The following is a 22,048-nucleotide window of genomic DNA, read 5'->3' on the forward strand; positions in this document are numbered from 1 at the left end:
CATCGTCCTTGATACCGTAACGTAACATTATAGGTTAAGTACAGGGACGGAGCTAGGTACTAATGAAAAGGGGCAGCCGCCACCCATGAAATATATAGGACCCTTATATGACTCATGTGCATATTAACCATTCGCCACCCATGCTTTCATATCCACTTTGGTTCACTTATACTAAATTTTATTTTTTTAATTAAAGGTCCACTCATGTTCTCTTTTTTCTTACCATCCACTCATATTTTTTTATAATACTAAATATAGCATATTGAATTGATCAGTCTATTAAATTTTATTCCTATTTCCAAGTAGAAGCCAACAACATTTGGGAAATTAGGGGTGATAGAGATACCCTAAATCATACATTCAAGAACAATTATATTCTAAAGTTCAAATTTCTAAAAATTTCAAGTACCGCCACACCTCAAGATTTAGTAGTATATATTTGTTATTGTTTACCTTGCAAACAAAGTAGGAGCAGGGAAACAAAATAGGAGGAAACTGTTAAAGGATGGACTCCGTTTAGTAAAAACAAAGTAGCAACGATGAGTTGAAAATAGGAGCAACGATTATAGGATGAAACAGTTAGCGTCCGGGTTAACTTTAATAAATAAGAGATAAGAGATCTCTTCGTTTGAAAATAAAATTTTGATTAAATTAATTAAATTAACTAAATTCAATAGGTTTAATTAAACAGGGGTAATACAGTAAAAGTAAGCATATAATTTAGGTTAAAATTAGGGCAACAGTTAACGTCCGGGTTAACTTTAATAAATAAGAGATTATGTTTTTTCAAACAAATCATCTTTTTCAATGTAAAATTAAATGCAAATTGCATTCAATGTGTTCTCCTTTTTATTTTCTCCATAATTTTTAACCAATGAGAATTATTTTTACATCTTTCCATGAAACTTATTTATAGGAGAACACAAAAAATTATATCTCAAATCACTAAGTGTTAGTTTTCTTAATAAATGTGAATTAATATTTTTTGCTTATAAATTAGGACGGAGAGAGTACTCAATACTCCACCAGGAAATATCAAATCACAATTCTCAATAAATATTCATTTTGAATTCATAAATGTTCGGTTTTCCCATGTAAAATTGGCTTGCAAAAATATTCTTAGACCATCCATTAAGCAGCTTAAAGAAGAAATTTTGTATTGATACATTTATCACATTAAAAATTAAAAAGTTACTTTTTTTTTTCTTTCTAAAATTATAAGGAAAAAACTCATTTTTTTTGTCTCAAATTATAAGCAAAAAAAGACAAACTTTTGTCATGCTTAATTTTGTTATTTAAAAAAAAATCATCTTTTTTAAAGTGAAACTAAATGCAAATTGCTTTTAATTTGTTCTCCCTCTCATTTTTACCATAACAAATATTCAATGGAAATTGTTTTTAAAGATGACCAATTATATAAATGATGTATTTGATTCTCCATTCACCTGATAACTGCTTGGATTCTAAATGTCAAAGTTTTTTCTACATAAAACTTATCAATTATTTCTATTTTAAAATCCTTATCAAGATCCAATTGATTTTTAGTTAAGTAGAGAAAGAAGTCAAAGATCATGCTAAGTTGGGCCTTAAGGGTACATGTGCAACTCAAATGTAGAAATATTTTCTTAAATTTTGTGTATTCAATTAATCATAAATCACATGTTAGCATTTTCCATAAATGAAACATGTTTTTGATATTTATGAAAATACAAACCTTTCATTTTAGTACCTTAAAAAAAAAATGAAAAAAATCAATGTGACCCTAAAATATACTATTTGTGGAGTTAAATGCTACTCCTAGTATAAGTACTTTAAAAAGGTGTACTCCATAGATAGAGTAAAGACAGGGACACGAGAGAAACAATTATTATGGTTATCAATTAAAAAGAAAAAGAAAAGAAGTGGAAGGTGGGTGAAGCAAAGTAGGCACTTTCGGCTGCATCCATCCACAGTCACATATACTATTTCCCACTATTATTCTTTTTCTTGGCTCTTCTTCTTCCTCCTTAATTGACCACAAATACTATAACTCTTTCATTTCATTTCAATTTCTCCTTCTAATTTCATTTCACACACAAAAACACTCATTGAACATAACCTAGTTAGTTAACATCAAAATATACAACAACAATGTTGTTTAAATTTGTAACAGGTCCTAGGAAGAAAAAACCAGGCACCGTCCCTGTTTATCTTAACGTCTATGATCTCACACCAATTAATGGTTATGCTTATTGGCTTGGTCTTGGTGTCTACCATTCAGGAGTTCAAGGTAACGCAGACCCACTTTTTAATTTCATTAATTAACCTTAAACTAATGTAGATTAAAACAAAAACAGTACTTTACTTTATTTTTTGTTCTGCAGTTCATGATGTTGAATATGGTTTTGGAGCACATGAGAATGACACAACGGGGATTTTTGAAGTGCAACCCAAGAACTGTCCTGGGTTTACTTTCAGAAAATCGATTTTTATTGGTACAACGGATCTGGGTACAAATGATATTCGGGTATTCATGGAGAAACTAGCTCAAGAGTACTCTGGAAATTCGTATCATCTTATTTCCAAAAATTGCAACCATTTTTGTCATGATGTTTGTTACAAATTAACTGGAAAGTCTATTCCTCGATGGGTGAATCGACTTGCGAGACTTGGTAAGTAATATATCAGTTTTTTTTTGTAAACTTTGCAAGCTTTTTCTTTCATTTTTATTGTTAAGAATAGCACGTTTAGAAATTAGTAACTTTGCAAGCATCAATTGTTGTATTTGTGTGTTTGGTTTCACCATGCAATCTACCATCTCCACCCCTAAGGACCATCTTAAGAATTCTTGTCCAATCATTTAACAACTTTTAAATGTTGGTACCAATTTTCTTCACTTTTGTAATTTAGAAACCAGGGTTCCTATATTTAGAAATAGACGTAGTATCAAAATTTATTTTAAGAAAATATAGGTGTTTTGCTTATTATTGAATAAAAGTTAAATTTCCCCCCAAACCTTAGATAGACTAATGAATGTGGCTTAGTTGGTTAAGCAGCAGAACACATTCGTGGAGAGTCGCAAAGAACTTTAAGTTGCAACTTAAGCACGCGAGCAGAGAGTACTCTCTCTTGGGGAGTGACACAAAACTTTTAAGTTGCGACCTAAGCGCGTGAGCAAAATTACTCTCTGTTGGGTAATGAGGGGAGCCTCACAGGATAAGATCATCAATTAGGTTAAGACAAGTGAGTTGGATATCACATCTTCGTCCAAAACCTTAAAGCATTGAGTTTACGGATCATCGAACTTATATGTTGTTCAACCTCAACTCTTCCATCCTATGTGGGACTTTAACTCACGCCTAGACACATCACAACAGTCTCATAGTTAGTCCCAAGGCCGATTCTTTGTAACAAAAAAAGACAGTGACTTTTGTGCCAGGCTGAAAATTCATACTAAATTTTAAACAGCTGCAGTCAAAATGTGTATAACAAACACATGCTTGAATTGAATCAGTAACTGCTTTTACTTATGTAGGAGTACTTGTTTTATGTGATTGGTATTCTATTACTATACTGCGCCTTGTAAACATGTGAAACAACTAGTAAGCATTTCATAGTTCTAATTGTAACACATTCTCCTTAATTATATATGAAGGTTTATTCTGCAATTGCGTTCTTCCCCCTGGCTTAAATGAAACAAAGGTTAGGCAAGATACATCCGACAAGGTTGAAGAAAAAGAAAAGAGGAAAATCAGAAGTCAGTCCAGCAGGTGCGATGCTTCCTCTAATCCTCAAGGTTCATCAAGACATTGCTTTCCTCGATCATCTTTAATCAAAGCTTTATCAACCACAACATTAACAGTAAAGTAAAACTTTGACATGAGTCAGCCTCTAAAATAGTGTTTGAGTATCGTATAAGCAACCTAAGATGATTCAGGGCAGAAAGTTGTTTATTTGCTCAATCTTTCTGTTTTATTGTATATGTTTCATAGAATTGCAATAGCTACTATGGAATGGTTGCTTTTTTTTTGTCTATGTTCTTTTTTTAAGATACTTTCTTTCTTTTATGAATGGGAAGTTTCTTTGTTTCTACATACTTGGACTGTGTTTTGTTCATTCTGGAATGAACTACTTTACTTGATGTAGCAATTAATTATGTTTTTGTTGTGTAGAGCAGTGTACCTTTACTGGGAAATGGAAATACAAGAAATATTATGAGTTGATGAAAATGGTCTATTCTTGTAGTCTAAATTTCTAAAATTTAATTTGTATTTAAGATACGGAAAAAGGTTGCGCAATGTGCAACTGTTATTATTATTATTATTTTCATGAATAAACGGGGACAAAAGCTCAAGAGCGAAACTAAAATTCTCTATGGAACCAAAGCCCCATAGGAGTCTCCCAACTCCCAAGAGAGTCACATAGAAAATCATGAGCAAAATTTAAAATCTTAAGAATATCTAGTAAAAAATAAGTTAGCTAAAGCATTGATCGGTCACCTAGTTGGCCTCTCTAAAGTTATGGTTTCATTAATCTCATAAATCAACTTTTAAAAACCAATGTAAGGTGCAAATTATCCCCACTTAATATGCTCAAACTATATCATATCCAATGTGAGATTCTTCACACATAATTTCACGTCCACTCGAGAGGTCGGATAGCGATGGCATGATCGCAGGCGGTCCATCGTATTTTAGCCAGGATCTAATAACATCTTAGGAATTGGGTTGAACCTAGCTCTACCTTACAAAACCGACTTGTAAGAAGGTTATCTCCACTTGAGAAATGCTAGTAACGCTCATTCTTCAACACTCTTTTTGTTACTCACTCTTCCGTTGGATGAAATTAATTTATGTCTCACCACTTTGTATGAGTTATATTTTCAAAGTGTAGACCCACAATAATTTAAACCAATAATTTAGATAAAGTGTTCAAAAGAGAGTGTTGCTAGCACTTTTAATCTCCACTTATAAACCTATGCTCCTGTCCTATCTCAACTATCATGAGACTTTGAACAATTTAATCTCCACATCCACCACCCTAGAAGGAGATGCAGTATGCGATAAAAGGGCACGACAAAGTGTTGGGTCTTGTGGGAGTCTGGGAGATCATCTACATTGAATCAAAAGCAACCACATAAGTGAAGCATGAGTTGTTTCAACCTCATACACTTGCACCGCTGTTGACACCCGCCACATCAACGAGATACACCGTCTGACTGTCATTGTCAGGAAGGCTTTCGACCAAAGGAGTCGGTCATCGATTTTGATATCATTGTTGGTTGTGAGGGGAGCCTTAGATCATCCATGTAACCACACAAGTGAGTTGCAGACTCACATCTTTACACAAAATTTTAAGACATTAAATTTATAAAACGCATAATTTATGATGTGTTCAACCTTTACTTTTCCAAACAGTGTAAAACTTTTAACTCAAACTCATCGCACCACAATGGTGGCCTAATGAACTATCATGCTATGTGATAACTATTTAAATATATGGTTATAGAGAGGTTATGTGGATGCCAGATTATTTTGTTATAGGCGGACTTGGGGAGTTGGGTTTAGTTTAGTGTTATGCATACAATTGACTGTGGCATATAATTTTTCAACATATTCTCTTATAATTGATGAAATTCAAATAAATCTCACTACATTTATATACAGGTGTGTCTTTTATATACAGGTGTGTCTAATTAAGTGAAACTCATTCAAATTAACTAATAAGAGTCGCAGTGTGTTGTGAAAAATAAGTTAGAGGGTGTGATGATAAGACTCCTTTAAAACAATACCATATTTTGTCCTTTGGTGTGAATATATGCTTTCGAATATTTTGTGTGGTATGTATAGACACATTTCTAAAATAAAAAATGACGATGTTTTTAGTAAGCTACGAAAGGCCATATAAAATTGAGCAGGTTTGGATAATAGCTTAACTCAAGGTGCCAATCAGCAAATACAAGTGATCAAACTAGTCGTGTGTCATAGTTAAATGTAATTTTAACCATTGATGTCATATAAAACAAAACAATGGTTAAGATCTAAACATAGTTAAATTATTAAAATGTTTCCAAAATAATATTTTTAATAAAATTAAAATTGTTAGGATCCTCTTGTTCTTCATCATTTTAATAATAATGATCAACCCAGAGGGATACCACTTTTGTTTTTCTTTTATTCGTAATGAACTATATGTATTTTTTCGAAACAAGCCTTGTATGGGTAAATATTGTCAAATATTTTTTGTTCAATTTAATGAGTAAAAAAATTACTTTTTTTTTTATTTTTTATTAAGGAAGAGTAAAAAAATCATTTCAACTCCTACTAGTGTCTAGTGTGCAAGATCAAATTATTGGATACACATGAGTACATGACTTGTAGTTGTACTCGAATATTGGATAGTGATGTGGGGGTGCAATATTGGATGGGTTTGTTTGGTAAAAATGAAGTTTGATTTGTTTATCTTGGGTGTAAACTTGTAAGAGATATAAAATATATTTAAGCAATATAAAAATGACAAAAATGATGTTTAAGGAACAACGATATTTAATTTTGGGTATGATGATCACAATGTATAAGAGAACAAATTATTCCATAATGTTTGTTTCATGCGTAGAAAGACACTTAAAGGATGTATCATATGTTAAACGTGTGAATAAAACAAGGGAAGCATATGATATACAAAGTGTCTAGTCACTTACTCATCGGTATCTTCTTATATAAAATCAAGAAGGTTCAAGTTTATGATCCTCTGGAAGCTTATCCTCTAAATAATATGTTATTTATCCTCTAATAAGGTTTTCCCTCCTAACCTGTCAAGTTCAAATATAAGGATAGCTGGCATAAAGTATACGAGGTACGGAGTAGCAAGCTATATATGCAATGTTGCGTAATATAAAAAAAATGTACATGATAAGAACAAAGATCGGATACATGCTAAGGTAGTAGCACAAATCTTTTCGATGTCTATGTCTCAGATATTCATGAAAGGCACAACACTACACTGCAATGACTACAACATCAAGAAAATATGTGTTGCAAATTTCAAATTCTAGTATTCTACTTGCCTATATAAGCAACTTTTCAACACTCAACAATGTAGAACAAGAAAGATCATCTTAAATATTTATAGGTTAAAGAGCAAAGCAAGAAACACTTCAAAATATTGAGCATCGTTCAAATCTGTTACATTAGAAAAGTATTCAAAAGAGTTGTTCATTGTCACATACTTTCTTTCAAAAAATTACATACTTGTATTGAATGATAAATTGTATTATCATTTTTATGAGTAAAATATGTACACAAACAACTAAGTATTTGATTTATCAATGTTGTAACTCCTCAAAGGGCTAAATTGTCTTTAAGAAGACAATGTGACTTAGTTAAGTCTGATCTTTATAGTAATATATCTAAGGTATTTTCTGAAAGATATGCATATACCTTAGTGCTTGTAATCGGTTAGAAGTATCGTGGACTCGTTGACTTTACTAAGGAAATACTCTTTGTAAAAGGAGGATTGGGCATAACTGTCTAAGTTTGGAGATAAATCAGTATAAAACTCAACGTGTCTTTATCTCTATCCATGTTTCTCTTTACTTAACGTTCTATTTAAATAACTCTCTTTCAAAGAAGAAAAAGGAAAACATTTTAAAATTTATCATCATTCAAACATTCTTTTCTCATGATTTTCTCGCTTCCATACTTTTTTTAATAATCGTGTATTTTTGTAAGTGAGACTTATACAAGAGGGGGAACTAAAGAATAGAAAGTCAAATGAAACTTATTGAAAGCATTGACCTCGATGAAAAGACTTTAAAATTGTTTTTTTAACCATATTATTAGTGTCGAGTATACACATATATTATCGATGATTATCTTCCGTCTCTGACCATTTTTAGTGAGATCTCCCCTTCATATTACATTTTTTCTATTCAGAAGGTTCCAATTGATCAAGACATTGCCCAACCAATTCAAGTCTAATTCTAGCATGACCAATGTAATGTTTATAGACTTTGAAATTCCTGAAAGGGCCTCTTATTTTACTCATAGCGTAAGGAATAATCTTGCAATGAAGAGTTGAAGACTTGCTGCAGTGTAAATTTTACAAAAAAAAAAACGTAAATTTGAATATGGTACAGTTTCTAAGTCTTCGTGAACAACACGAGCTATTAATTGACTTTAGCAACGATTAAACAAACTATAAAGACGTTTTCTTGTTGTTTAGGGGGTCAAAACTGCCAAAGATCCAATACGTAGGGGGCTGTTTTGTATTTTAATTAGTTTGGGGGCCAAAACTGCCAAAGATCTAATACATAGAGGGCTGTTTTGTACTTGAATTAGTTAGGGGGCCAAAATCACAACTTTCTTAAAACATAGAGGGTCAAAAGTGCAATTAAGCTTTTAATAAAACAAAATTTAGTAAACGGAATAGTTTCTAGGTGTACTATTCGAAATGATTCCAAGTCATTGGTGTTGAAAAATATAGCTTCAAATGCAACTGCAAATTAGCAAGGTAACCGAAAGCACCGTGTTTTGGACTCTAACCTTGAAATTAAACTCCTACTTTGACTTTAGAACTTGGTGCATCGCTTATTTCCTAACTTTTAAACTGTAGCCCGAATTAAATGTACGTATCATAATTTTTAGTGTAAAAAGAACAAAAGTTGTTAATTGCTCTAACTGGCATCTTAGAATTTACAAGTTGATATTTCAAGTTCTAATGTGCAAACAAAATTTTCAAAAGCAGTTTAGATTTAAAAATATCTTACTGGTCTATGTTCAAATCTGTACACGCTAACAATTGAATGAAAATGAACATTATATAATTTGTTGTCAAGAGTAATCAAATTTTGCTTATAATAATAATAAAAGGGTGAAGGATATAGCAAGCAACTATATATATAGTAGACATCTCGATTTGTTGTAAACTAAAATCGGTCTCCTTAAAAAGTTTATTTGTCCATTTTTATACAAGACCATTTGAATTTGAATTTCATTAATTATTACTCCCTCCGTTCCTTAATAAGTGATCTAGTTGACCCAATTACGCATACCAATGCGTAATTTTGAGTTTAAATATCTTGAATAATATATTGGAAAAAATTATGAAAATTTGATATTTTGAAAATACTCATCGAGACGAATCTAACGACATCTTATATGATATTATTTATCTTTGTATATTAGTAGAAAAATATGGTCAAAGTAAGTTAGGTCAAAATTGCACATTTTCAAACAGGTCATTTATTGCGGGACGGAGGGAGTATTATTACCGACATACCTCTAATTATTTTGGATATTTTCTACAATCACTAATACATAAATAAGTATTTGTAAAAAAAATACGCAAATAAGTAAATAATATGATGACAATATAAACAAACTTTTCTCTTAAAAGGATAAATTTATTAAAATAATATCAATTATTAATAAATTCAATATTTTTTTAAGAAAATAATAATAGGAAAATGTTAACATATGCTCTAAAAAACGTGCTAATATATAAAAAATATAAACTATGTATTGAAAATTTAAGGAAAATGACCATGTTCACCGGTGTTATTTTATTTTGTTTTTGACGTAAACTCTTTACCAATGCATAATTACGGAGTAGATCACGTAACTAAGTGAAATGCATTAAAAAAACGTTCAACAATAATCGCTGGCAGACAGCCTTTAATTTAATTTTTTATTTTTAATTTCTTGGGTTCACAAGACTAACAGTCGAATCAATCATCCTTTAGAAAACAAACTCGTGTGGTCCACACGACTAAACGCAACACAACCATTTGAGTCTGTCTGGTTTTGTATCCAATTTCTTATGCATTTTCCGTTCATATCTTAATCACCATTTTTCTTCAACTAAAAGTTCATGTCTTGGCATTATAAAAAAATAATAATCATATTTTGGTTAGAAAACTGAAGAGTATTGGTTGAGTTATCTTTAGGAAGAGTATTGGTTCAATTTGGTTGGGTTGTCAACTAATATAACCGTTCAAATTCTATTAATTCATGGTGGACTAGGTCAACCAACCAATTTGACAATTTAGTATCGGTCACACAAAGGCTACCGCCTACAACTACAGCCTTAGCTGCCATTTGCAATTGCCAATTCATCCAAAACAAGAATAGGTCCTACCTTCAACCCACCTCCTCATTTGGTGTAACACTTAGAATGCACACCACCCTTACAAATCCAACCCAACTTCTATCAACAACATTGCACTTGCACGCCAAGTGTTTAAACACAAGGAAAACTAAAATAATTTAATAATAGTCATTTTAATCAAAAGATTGAGTTGATTTAGCTTAATTCTAGGCAGGTGGCTTTAATGGTGAATGAGTTCAAACTCTAAAATTAACATATCATGTGAATCACGCAAGAACCAGAGTTCAAACCCTAGAAATTAACATACCTGCTGCTAGTTAACACTTCTCTATCAAAACGAAAAGTTGATTTAGCAAAAAAATTCTACTTCAGATAGTCAATAGCAACAAAATGAAAGCAAATAGTTCGATCATGGAGTAACATTCTCATTAGCTGCAAACAATTGAGTTATATATGAAGAAGAAAAAAATTACATTGCATTGTAATAAATAAATTCCACAATCCTTAAGGCAATACCAAGTAAAAATAAAAAGTACAAAATCCTCCAAATCCAACTAGTGCTATCTATGATCTTCTCCATCGTAAAGAATAATATGTTAGATCTAATATCAAAACATTGGATTCTCTTAAGCTTCTAAATTCTAAAACTACATTTATTCAATCTCTATGTTCACAAAACAAATGTGTTAGTGAGGTGTGACAATAAAAATCTAAACTTAAACCAGTTGCAACACTGTCTAATTAAAATGATCATAGAACAGAACAAAATGCAACCAGAAACAGAATCACCATTCATCGTTTCCAAGCATAAACAAGCAAAGAAAACCCAACAGGAACAACCAATTCATTCTCCTCAACACTAGACCATTCCAAAACAGAAGAACTTGCACCAAAAGATCCACCAGAAGAAGCCATTGAAACCGACGAAGACGACCAACTCTTACCCATTTTCCCTAACTCATAAACACCCAAATTCAAATTCTGTTGCGCTAGCAAATTCGTCAAACTCTTCTCTTTACCTCGTTGTTGTTCATCTTCATCTTCTTCTTCGAATTTGAACATGAAAATCGCGTGCCCATCACTGTTATCTTTCACAAACAACCAATTATAAACATCCCATGAGATCTGAACAGGTACACCATCAATTTCAACTCTCTCATTCCCTCTAAACTTCCATTTCAATCTCTTAATCTGCAACACTTTTTGTCCATCAACACTGAAACAAAGCCTGGAATGATCTCTTCCACCACAATCTATCTGAATCTCTCTCATTTTCCCACCAAATCTCGCTCTCGTGTTGTAGATTTTGTTAGCATAAACATGCTCTCTTTTCATCACCAAATACTGAAAATTATTCTTGTGTTCTTTAGATTTGGACTTTGCATACGCATCTTTGTTTGAATCTCCGACCAAAAGAGTCATCTCGTTATCAACAACAACGGCGAAGTAGAAGCCGGAATCTGGCTCAGGTCCTGACCCAAATTTAGCTTTAGAGAGGTTCCAGAACAAGTGTGTATTTGAAGAGAGTTTTTTTGTTCCGTGTTTTTTCCAGAAAATGAAGGGTTTGATATGGAGATGAAAGGAGGAGGAAGAAGAAGAAGGATTGGTTGGTGGTGAATCGAATGGGTGATGATGAAGTTGAACGTGAAGAGAACGACCAAGAATAGAACGTGACCAAGTCAATGAAACTAAACCTACGTTGGATTGGTAAAGATAGGTGGTGAGGTTAGGGTTGGTGGAATGTGGCGGAGACGGTGGTGGTGGTGGAGAATTACGGTTGTCGTCGGTGGTTGGAGAGGGACGGAAACAAGAAGGAAAAGGGGATGATGACATATTTTGTTTTGTTTTGTTTTGTTTTGTTTGAGAGGTTGTGTTGTGTGTAATGTTGGTTTTTTGATTGGTTTTTATTAATTATTATATTATAATATTTGATGATTGGCGAATGAAAAGGAGAAAGAGGATCCAAGGTTTGAAGTGTGAATTGAGATTTGTTGAATGGATTGGGTTTTTATGGATGTGGGAGAGGGTAACCCTGTAAGGAGAAAGAAGACTGTGTCTATTAATATGTGTATGTGTCGGACCCTTCCTTTACTTAGTTGTTGTCATGACATATAGCATAGTTGCAGGATGTATATGTACTAGTGGTGGTAAAAGAAGACTGAGTTGGAATCTGGGAATGAATTTCTTGCTTTCCACCACGAAGGTGTTTAATTAATCATAGATTGGGCCAAGCATTTTCAAGTACTCCCTTTTTGCAAATTCTATCATAAACCGGTATATTAAATTATTAAATTAATAATTAAATGAGTTGGTTTTTTTTTGAATTTTTATTACATATAACAAAGAATATTGTTTACTTTTTATGAGAAAATGTTAAAAATTTAATATAATTCTTATAAACAATGAAATGATGTTCTTTCTTATAAAATGATGTTTTCTAGAATATAAATATTGATGAATAACTCATTATTTCATAAAATAATCGTTAAATTATAAATTTTTAAAGTAGGAGTACCAGTATTTGAGGTGTACCGTAGAAGTCCCCCTCTCTTTTACCTCTCTCGTGCTAACTATTTTCACCTACCGGTTAAAAAACTTCCGTTCCCTAGTAATTTTAATTTATACTTGAGTAAATTACACTCCCCTCCCCTAAAAGATCATTGAATTACACTCTCCTCCCCTCTTATGTTAAAATATACTCCCCTCCCTTGAAAAGTAAGATTTATACTCCCCCTCCCCTATAAGATGCTTGAATTACAACCCCCTCCCTTAATAATTAAATATGAACAACACTTTAATCTATTTTAACATAAATAATTTTTTTTAAATATATATTAATTTTGAATCACCATTTAAAAAATATAAATTCGTTTCTTTATAATCTAAATGTCAATGAAAATTAAATTTAAATATTTTGTAGTTAATTTTATAATTTAGAGTACAAAATTCGCTTTTAAATAACCATACTTAATCGACTTTAGTAATTTTTCACATATTTTAATTTTATTTTGTGTTGTTTCATATTTTATAATAGGGTTTAAAACTATATGTTAATGAAATTGTGAATAAAAAATAGAGATAGATATGTATTCAAAATTTGATTATATTAAAATGAATCCGCAATCCTATTTTTCTTTAAAGTGTGCTAGATTATTAGAAGAAAAAAATTAGTGAGGGACTAAAGCGTAGATTTTGACTTAAGAGGGGAGATGAATGTAATCGAAGCTTCTCTCAAGGGACGGGAGTGAAATATTTTCTAATATGTTTTGAACAAGAGGGGAGGGGAGTGTATATTTTAACATAAGAGGGGAGGGGAATGTAATTCAAGCATCTTTGAGAGGAGGAGAGTGTAATTTACTCTTTATACTTTTATTTTGGATATACTCACTTATATTTTACTAAAACACCATTTTGTTTCTATTCAATAAATGTTTTCCTATTTTTGAGGTACAAAACATATAATATGGACAAATTTTTAAAGAAACAATATTTGAAATGATGAAAGTGATGTAAATTAGTGAGAGATGGATGTAAACAATTTGATCAAATTTATAAAAATGAGTATAAATAAGTGGGAGTAGGTTGCTAATTTGCACCTTACGATTTTTTTTAGGTGGGTGTAGCTTATTAATTTACACCTTAGTGTTTTTAGGCGGATGAAAATTAGCAACCCAAAATAAATATATCAAATTTATTTTTCAATTCCGATAAAAAAAATTTACATGTTTTTGTCACTGTACAAAAATTTAACGATTTTACTTCTTGCTAAATTTAAATTTGCTAAATTATCTTTAAACTTTTAAATCATTTTTTCCACATATGGCTAAAACATTATAACAAAAATCCTCCGCTAAATGTTCAAAATATGATTTTTAAATCTAGATTTTCATTAAATTTACGTTGAACTTTTGGAAATTTAGACAAATGAAACATAAAGGTCGAATTTTTTTTTTTGTGACCCAATATACCAAAAAAAATTCAAGTCTGACCTCCTAAGTCGATTTTTTTTTTTTCTGATCCAATGTACAAAAAAAAAATCAAGTCTGACCCCCTATGAAAAAAAACTCCAAAATGACCCACTTTTTTTTTTTTTTGTCCTTTTCCTCCATTCCCGCCATTTGAAACGGGGGGAATGAGCCGCCGTTTGACACATGTCCCATCAGGATTGGCCACCTTTTTTTAAATTTTTTTTTAATTTCATTACCGCCATTTCAAATGGCGGGAATGATTTTTTTTTAATTTTTTTTTCGTTTTTTGTTTTTTTTGGCAGCATTTGTTTACATTAAAACACAACAAATAATAATGATAAATAAAAAATATAGTAATGATAATGATGATATATTTAATTTAAAAACACTAATTATTTTATTCATAAGAAATAAAAACAAAAACAAAAACTACTTTCTTCGCGGAAACCATTTACGCCAATGTAAACTATGACCTCCCGTAGCACATATGAACGTCTTCCAACGTTATTGTACACTCGCTCGATGGAAAAAGAAATGTGTGGGTCTCGGCCTCCATCTTTCACATAACGCGACTATTAAACGATTATCAACGTTATATTTGTTTAAATTAGTAAAGTCCCACAATCCGGCTGACTTAAGCTATCTTCAATGGTTGGGGGTGACGGGAAAATCTTACGATGACATCGAACTCGAATGGAGAAAATAGTTTTTGTTTTTGTTTTTATTGGCGTAAATGGTTTCCGCGGAGAAAGTAGTTTTTGTTTTTGTTTCTTATAAATAAAATAATTAGTGTTTTTAAATTAAATATATCATCATTATCATTACTATATTTTTATTTATCATTATTATTTGTTGTGTTTTAATGTAAACAAATGCTGCAAAAAAAAACAAAAAAACGAAAAAAAATTAAAAAAATCAGTCCCGCCATTTGAAATGGCGGTAATGAAATTAAAAAAAAATTAAAAAAAAGGTGGCCAATCCTGATGGGACGTGTGTCAGACGGCGGCTCATTCCTGCCGTTTCAAATGGCGGAAATGAAGGAAAAGGACAAAAAAAAAAAAAAAGTGGGTCATTTTAGAATTTTTTTTTTCATAGGGGATCAGACTTAATTTTTTTTTTTTGTATATTTGGTCAGAAAAAAAAAATTCCATAAAAGTCTAGGGACATGTATCTAACCTATTAGAATAAAAAAGACATAAAATTTAAATTAAAAATATCCTCACATAAGGATGTCATTTCCTACAATTTTAAATAGTCATCCTTCGTCACCACATCACTCAAAGAACCAACTGTATGCGTATTAGGAAATGTATTATCCTATTGATCTAATTTCACTTATTAGTTTGATTCTCCCCCAAATTTGCAGCATGTAGTTGAAATAAAGCATGTACAAGAATTTTTATGATGGTCGGGGTTTGAACCCCGGACCTTGCATATATCATACATTGTCCATACCAACTGATTTAAGCTCACGAGTTGTTTGGGCTCCAGTGGCAGGGAGCTCCTTCTAAGGACGTATCCGGGGAATACCGAGTTCGATTCCCAGGGAGAACAACGCTTAGCCAGTGCGCATGCATCTACACACGAATCAGATTAGTCACCCACCTTTAATGGATCGAAAACTGATGCAAAAAAGAAAAAAAAACATGTATAAGAATTGCTTCATCAGTGATACCTCATAATTGACTTTGATTGAGACCAAAATTTAACCAACCTAGTTACAATATGATCACTCTTTTTTTACATGTCTTAAATAAGAAATAAATTGAAGATTTCTTAGTCCTAATATATTTCGGACTATAGTTTGAGAGTTAAGGCTCGCTTCAAAGGCTTAAAAACTCTCATTGCCTTTAAACCCACCAAAAGCTTTGATGTAGACCCCTGCCTGATGAAATTTTTATGCAACACATGAACAATCATTCCTAAAATTGTTTTTTTTTTATGGAATTCCTAAAATTGTTATATATAACGACCTTATAAACATTAATAAATGTACTTGCACTTACCTCTTTTTTTTTGGGTTAAATATGTTTTTGATCCCTATAAATATACCAATTTTTCGTTTTAGTCCCTCTAAAATTTTCCATCAATTTTTAGTCCCTATAAAATTTTCAATCATTACTTTTGGTCCCTATTTTTAAGTAAATTTTTGTATTTTTTTAATGAAATTGTGCAAAAATGTATGGAATATTGTAAAAATCACTTCCAAAAAAAATTAGAATTTTTTTATCAAAACATGAATTAAATATGGATTTTTTACCACCAAAAATATAAAAATTCATATTTAATTCATGTTTTGGTAAAAAATTCTAAATTTTTTTGGGAGAGATCCTTATAATATTATACATTTTTCGGAAACATTTATTTAAAAATATGAATTCTACATATGAGTTTACTTTAAGCGAGGGACCAAAAGTGAAGATTGAAAATTTTATAGGAACTAAAAGTTGAAGGAAAATTTTAGAAGGACTGAAACGAAAAGTTAATATATTTATAGGGACCAAAAACATATTTAACCCTTTTTTTTTCCTTTCGCATCTTCATTATTTTTTTTGCTCCTAAAATTTCAGTTGAGATGCATCACTCAACTACTTCCCCCTATTATGTCTTTTGAGCAACATCCAGAGACCAAAATCTTGATGAATATCTCACTGATTTGCTTATGAATCATTCTCATAAACCAAAGAGATCTTCATTGTGGAATTCAGATTTATCGGTTGTCACGCTATCAAAACCTGAAATGTGGAAAACTTGCATCCCTTGTGGCAAAATCTATCTCTTTAGGTGAATAAACCTTCACAGAATCAAACATTGGAACCTTACATGTTTCTTTATGGTTGCATTTAGTATGCACAAACATAGTATTTGTGCACCATGCACAAGTTTTTTTATGACCATCAGATTAGATGAAGAACACATTAATATTATGGTCTCTCACTATCAGATTTCCCTCACTTTCTCTCTCTCTCTCTCTCTCTCTCTCTACCTCCTCCTCCTCTCTCTTCCCAACACTTCCCTCCACACCGTCACCTGCTCCTCCTCCTCCACCACCCAATCAGCCCCTCTAGCATCATCGCCCTCGTCCCCCACCCTCCTCCCACATCACCACCGCCATGCAAAACTCGAAGCCACCACCCTCTGTCTCATAGAACCCGATGGAATCATCATCCACTCCCTTCCTCTTTCCACCATTACCATCTCCGGCGCCGCCGGTGGTGGCGATTTTGGATTGAAGCAATTAATTTTCAATTACGTTTGCTTTCAAGGAAACAAACTGTGTTTTGCGGTCGAGAGGTTGTTCTGTTATGGCAGCTTTTCTGGATTTTACAGTTTCTAGATCTTAAAGAACGGTGTTTCCTGCTGCGTAATGTCGTATGGAATGATTTGGTTGTGTACTTGAATTGGAGGAAGCAACATCAATTTGGACTTGTCATAGAGATTAATTTCAGTAAATGGGTCAATTCCAAAACAATAACTCATAAAATCATAATGATTGAAATGGTTCAATTATACCCAAAAATCTCAAAACATAGGTCAATTTCAGTACTGAGAAAAAGGTTGAGAGTTTCACTATGGTTGAAAACGAGGTAAAGGAAAATGAAGAAAATGGAAATGGCCAGACCAGGCGAGAAGCATCTTTGATATTGTGAGGATTTGATTAATTTGATCAAAGATTAACATAGTTTTGGATTTTTTTTTAATTTCTTATTATTTTATTTTATGACCTTTACATTTCTAATTTTCAGAATTTGTAATTAATTTGGTGGAGATGAAAACAATGATGAAGGAGATGAACAATCATAAGTTCTTAATTCATGTTGAATGTGAAAACTAGTACTGTGTCTGGTGTGGATGGAAGTTTGTTGTTGGAAGGAAGTAAAGAGAGAAAGTGAGAGAGATATGATAGTGAGAGACCACGATAAAAATGTGTTATTCATTTAATCTAATGGTCATAAAAAACTTGTGCATGGTGCACAAATATTATGTTTGTGCATCCTAAATGGCATTTAGGATGCACAAGTGTTAAATTTGTGCACCATGCACAAGTTTAATTTTTGCCATTAGATTAAAGAGGAGCATAGATTTTATTGTGGTCTGTCCATGCTATATTTTTTATTTTATTTTAACGTTATCTTCAACCTTGGGTGAAAAAAAACACTGTGTCTTCAACCTCCTTGAGCATCACCACCAGTTTCTTAAAAGAAAAGACTACAACACCCATTTTGATTGTCATTTTCTACAATTTCCTTGTAACTAAGTCCCTAATATCAAAAACACATGCATAATCTTCATTGATGTCCTTCAAAAATAAAAACAAAAAAATTCTTCATTGATGTTATTCAAAGTTGTTTAATTCTAGAATATGCCAAAAATTATAAAGCTACCATTAAATTATGACCCATTTTCAGAAAATCTTAAGCGTAAATTTTCTTTGTGTCTCATTTCATGATAAAACAATCGGGTGGAAAATTATATTGTGCTGAATCTTGAACGACGATGATTTTCTTCGGATCTCATATCCAGAAAATGAAAAAGAATCTAGATCTAGAAAATAAAAAATAGTTCAGACAATGAATACTTAGAAAGTTTCAATCTGAAAACAACAACATTCATCATCACATAAAGCTTATTCCTCAAAATCCTTTCAAACCCATAACTCCAATTCCAAATATTTCAATTAGGGAGAAAAAAATTAGAGAAAGAGAGAGGACTGTCGTGAGTACACATAAATTCAAAAGAATTGGGAGCTTATGGAGGACAGTTTGGAAAAGAGAGCTTGGTGGTGGGTGAGAGAGAATGGTTGGGGAAGATAGTGTAAAAAATATAGTGGTGAAAGTGCATGATAATAGTGTGTTTTTCTTTTAATCCAATGGTAGAAATAAACTTTCCCATGGTGCACAAATTTTACATTTGTGCATCCTAAATGCCACCGAAATCAAGTGGTACACCTTCAACATATCACCTAATGTATCCCCAACGCGTAGGAGAATGTTTATATTATAAAGCTATGTTGAAAGATCATGAATCATTGAAAAATTGATTTGAATTTGGATAATTGTTGGGATTTTCGTAGTTAAATGGATAATTAGAATAATTTTGGGTGTTGAAATGGTTATTATTGGGATCCATTTCACTAAAAATAAGATTAAAACTTCACTTAGTTTGCTAATAGAAAGATAATAATAAGATGAAGATAGTGAAAAACTTGATTTTTTTTCTGTGTCCAAATCAAATGAACCAAATCTCTATTTATAGAGAAAAAAAAATCACGAATTTTGGTAAAAAATAAAATAAAAAAATTAATTTCGAGTGAAATAATTGAGTTGAAATTATTAAGATGATAAAAATTCAGACAATCAATCACAATCAGCTACGTGTCACTCATTATCCATATGCAATCTTCTCTCTCCGCCTCTCCTGCAGCTCACTCGCACCTGTCGACGTGTGTTGCGCACGCGCCATGCTTGGCTAAATGTTGGCTTCCGCGTGTCCCTGTGGCAGCCGGTTAAACAATGTTGAATGTGTTCAACACTTCCCTCCTCCATGTGATCTCTCAACACCATTCAACATGCCATTGAAGCTTCCTCGCATGTTGAAAGTCTCATTCAACACAACCATTGGACATGGTCTAATATTGGACGGAGAGAGTAACAATAATTATATGCAACGCATATATTAATATTATCAATTAGTTATGAGTTGTGTTATTTGAATAATTAATTTTATGACAACTTTGAAACAACCAAAATTTTTCAAAGAAAATGAGGTATTGACACAAAAACCAAAACAATGGAATAAGAAAATAAAAATATAACGTAAGTATTAAAAAAAGAATTGTCATAAATAGTTGTACAAATATTATTTTTCTACTGAAAATGTTCTTAAACGTTGTTAATGTTATGTAGTCCATTTAATATTGTATGTAATCATTTATCAAACTGATTGTGGGTGAATTTTGATTTATGGACTAAAGTTGCACTTATCATTAATTGATCCAACTGCAATTTATACCAACACAACAAAATCAAATAGTGTTAGGCGTAAGACATGTATTGAAAAAAGTTTAAATCCCATATAAAGTAAAAATAAAGTTTATAAAAATTGACATTTATCATCTTACAAATTAATTTTGTAAAAATGAGTTAGAAACTCAACATAGTTTAAAATTTGAACAGTCTAATTTGATTTTGATTCAACTATCGCCAATGCACCGACTGCGTAAGTGCATGAATTGTCAACTATGGCCAATCAAAATTCCTAAATAAAACACCTCCTATATTTTTTAGCAGATTTGAATCATAATTATAGCATGTTCTGTTGTTTCAAAAAAAAAGAAAGAAAAGAAAAACAGTTTAGTGGTGTTTAGACAAGAAAGTGGGCCGGGAGATAGCTGTGCAACCATATCTATCCCACTGCTTCTGTCCATATACATCAAGAAACCGCGGTAACCCCACATTTTGCTTAAATTTGACTAATTTGTAACGGATTCATAAAGTACCTTCCTAGTCCCAGATTTGTGTTTGTGTATATTTCTCTTTCATTAATGTAAAAGGGGTACGGGGAGAGGAAGGATGGCCATACTTAATAATACTAATCCGTACAGGATATGATGTATCCTTGGTTGGCTACATCATGCTTTAAGTATTCTAATGTTCCCTCACTTAAATTCTGACCTAGTAATTAAATAAAGGTTAGGTAATCATTCTTTGTTGATGAACCATCCGGGAAACAGCTTAAAGACTTTTTTATTTTTATAAAAATTTAAATATTTTGTAACCTAAAAAAAATAATTTTAAATAAATCTAAAAAAGTAAACATAGTAAAATCTATAAATACTAAAAAAAATCTAAAATATAATTTTTAAAAGTTATGAAACTACAAAATTTAATCGAAGTTTATGATGTTTTTTTTTTTTTTTTTTTTTTGACAAAATCGAAGTTTATGATATGAAAAATTAATTTTATAATTATGTCCCAATATGATATTTTTTATAAAAATATTTTGACTTTAACCATAGTTAGTTTCAAAGTTACAAATATTATTGATTATAATTTATATATACAATGTAAAACAGTTTACACAATGTATCAGAACTTCACATACAAAGAAATGGAAGTGAGCTTTACAAATGCACGGGTACCTTGCTAGTTTAAATAAAAAACTTAAGCTTAATATCCATTTAAGATCACCAACATTCGTCGATACATTAAGGAATTTAGACACTTATGAGTAAGTTTTTAGAGATTAGATCGTTAACTACTTTGAAAATTCATAAAAGAAAACTTGTCTCGTGTGTCTACTAAATTTTTTGACAAGGTGTTGTTACGCCTAATCCATATGAAAACTTTGTATCTAACTATAACATGGTAATAAAAAAAAAAAGAGTTAAGATCATATATATTTCTTCAAAAAAATTTATGATAATGATAAACAATAATCACATATGTCTTCGTGAGTTTAGCTCAGTTGATATAAACAATGCATAAAATATGTAAGGTTTGAGTTCGAATCCCGACCACCACAAAAAAAAAACATATGTATTTTTTTTTTTACGGCATATTCAAATTTGAAATGTTTATTATTTCCATTTTATGAGAACTTTTCTTTATGACACGGTTGATGAGAAAGTTTTCAATTTCGCGAGACTTCGTCCGTATTTTGTATGCATAAATGAAAAATATGGAGAAGAAAAATAGTCATAGTTTCCCCTAAAAGTAATAGTCAAAGTTTCCCCTTAAAACAATGGTCAATCAAAGTAATGTGTTGCACAAACAATAATAGTCAAAGTAAACACGCGTTTGTCTTCAATTAATTTTATTTTTAATGAAAATAGGTTTATAATATTTCATTAATAAACTTATTTGACTTGATATGATAGTATTGGCTTACGATCTCAGAATGTGCTCTTCTTTAAGATCTCAAAATCGACTATTTTATGTGTCAATTTAGATTGGCTAATTTAGATTTCTGAATGCTGACTTCGATCACGAGGG

General features: G+C 31.5%; 2 protein-coding genes across 2 annotated transcripts; one reads left to right on the top strand and one right to left on the bottom strand.

The window, feature by feature from the left end:
- Positions 1 to 1,856: 1,856 nt before the first annotated feature.
- LOC11433509 (deSI-like protein At4g17486) lies at positions 1,857 to 4,208 on the top strand. The gene is made up of 3 exons (XM_003603266.4): positions 1,857 to 2,269; positions 2,364 to 2,651; positions 3,635 to 4,208. The coding sequence occupies exons 1-3, from the start codon at positions 2,131 to 2,133 to the stop codon at positions 3,847 to 3,849; spliced, it is 642 nt and encodes a 213-aa protein (XP_003603314.1). The 5' UTR covers positions 1,857 to 2,130; the 3' UTR covers positions 3,850 to 4,208.
- A 6,306-nt stretch (positions 4,209 to 10,514) lies between these two features.
- On the bottom strand, positions 10,515 to 12,185 carry LOC11425827 (uncharacterized). Its single transcript, XM_003603267.4, has one exon. The coding sequence runs from the start codon at positions 11,917 to 11,919 to the stop codon at positions 10,879 to 10,881; it is 1,041 nt and encodes a 346-aa protein (XP_003603315.1). The 5' UTR covers positions 11,920 to 12,185; the 3' UTR covers positions 10,515 to 10,878.
- Positions 12,186 to 22,048: the final 9,863 nt, after the last annotated feature.

This window comes from Medicago truncatula, chromosome 3 (genome assembly GCF_003473485.1).
Source record: "Medicago truncatula cultivar Jemalong A17 chromosome 3, MtrunA17r5.0-ANR, whole genome shotgun sequence".
In the NCBI taxonomy this organism is placed as follows: domain Eukaryota; kingdom Viridiplantae; phylum Streptophyta; class Magnoliopsida; order Fabales; family Fabaceae; genus Medicago; species Medicago truncatula.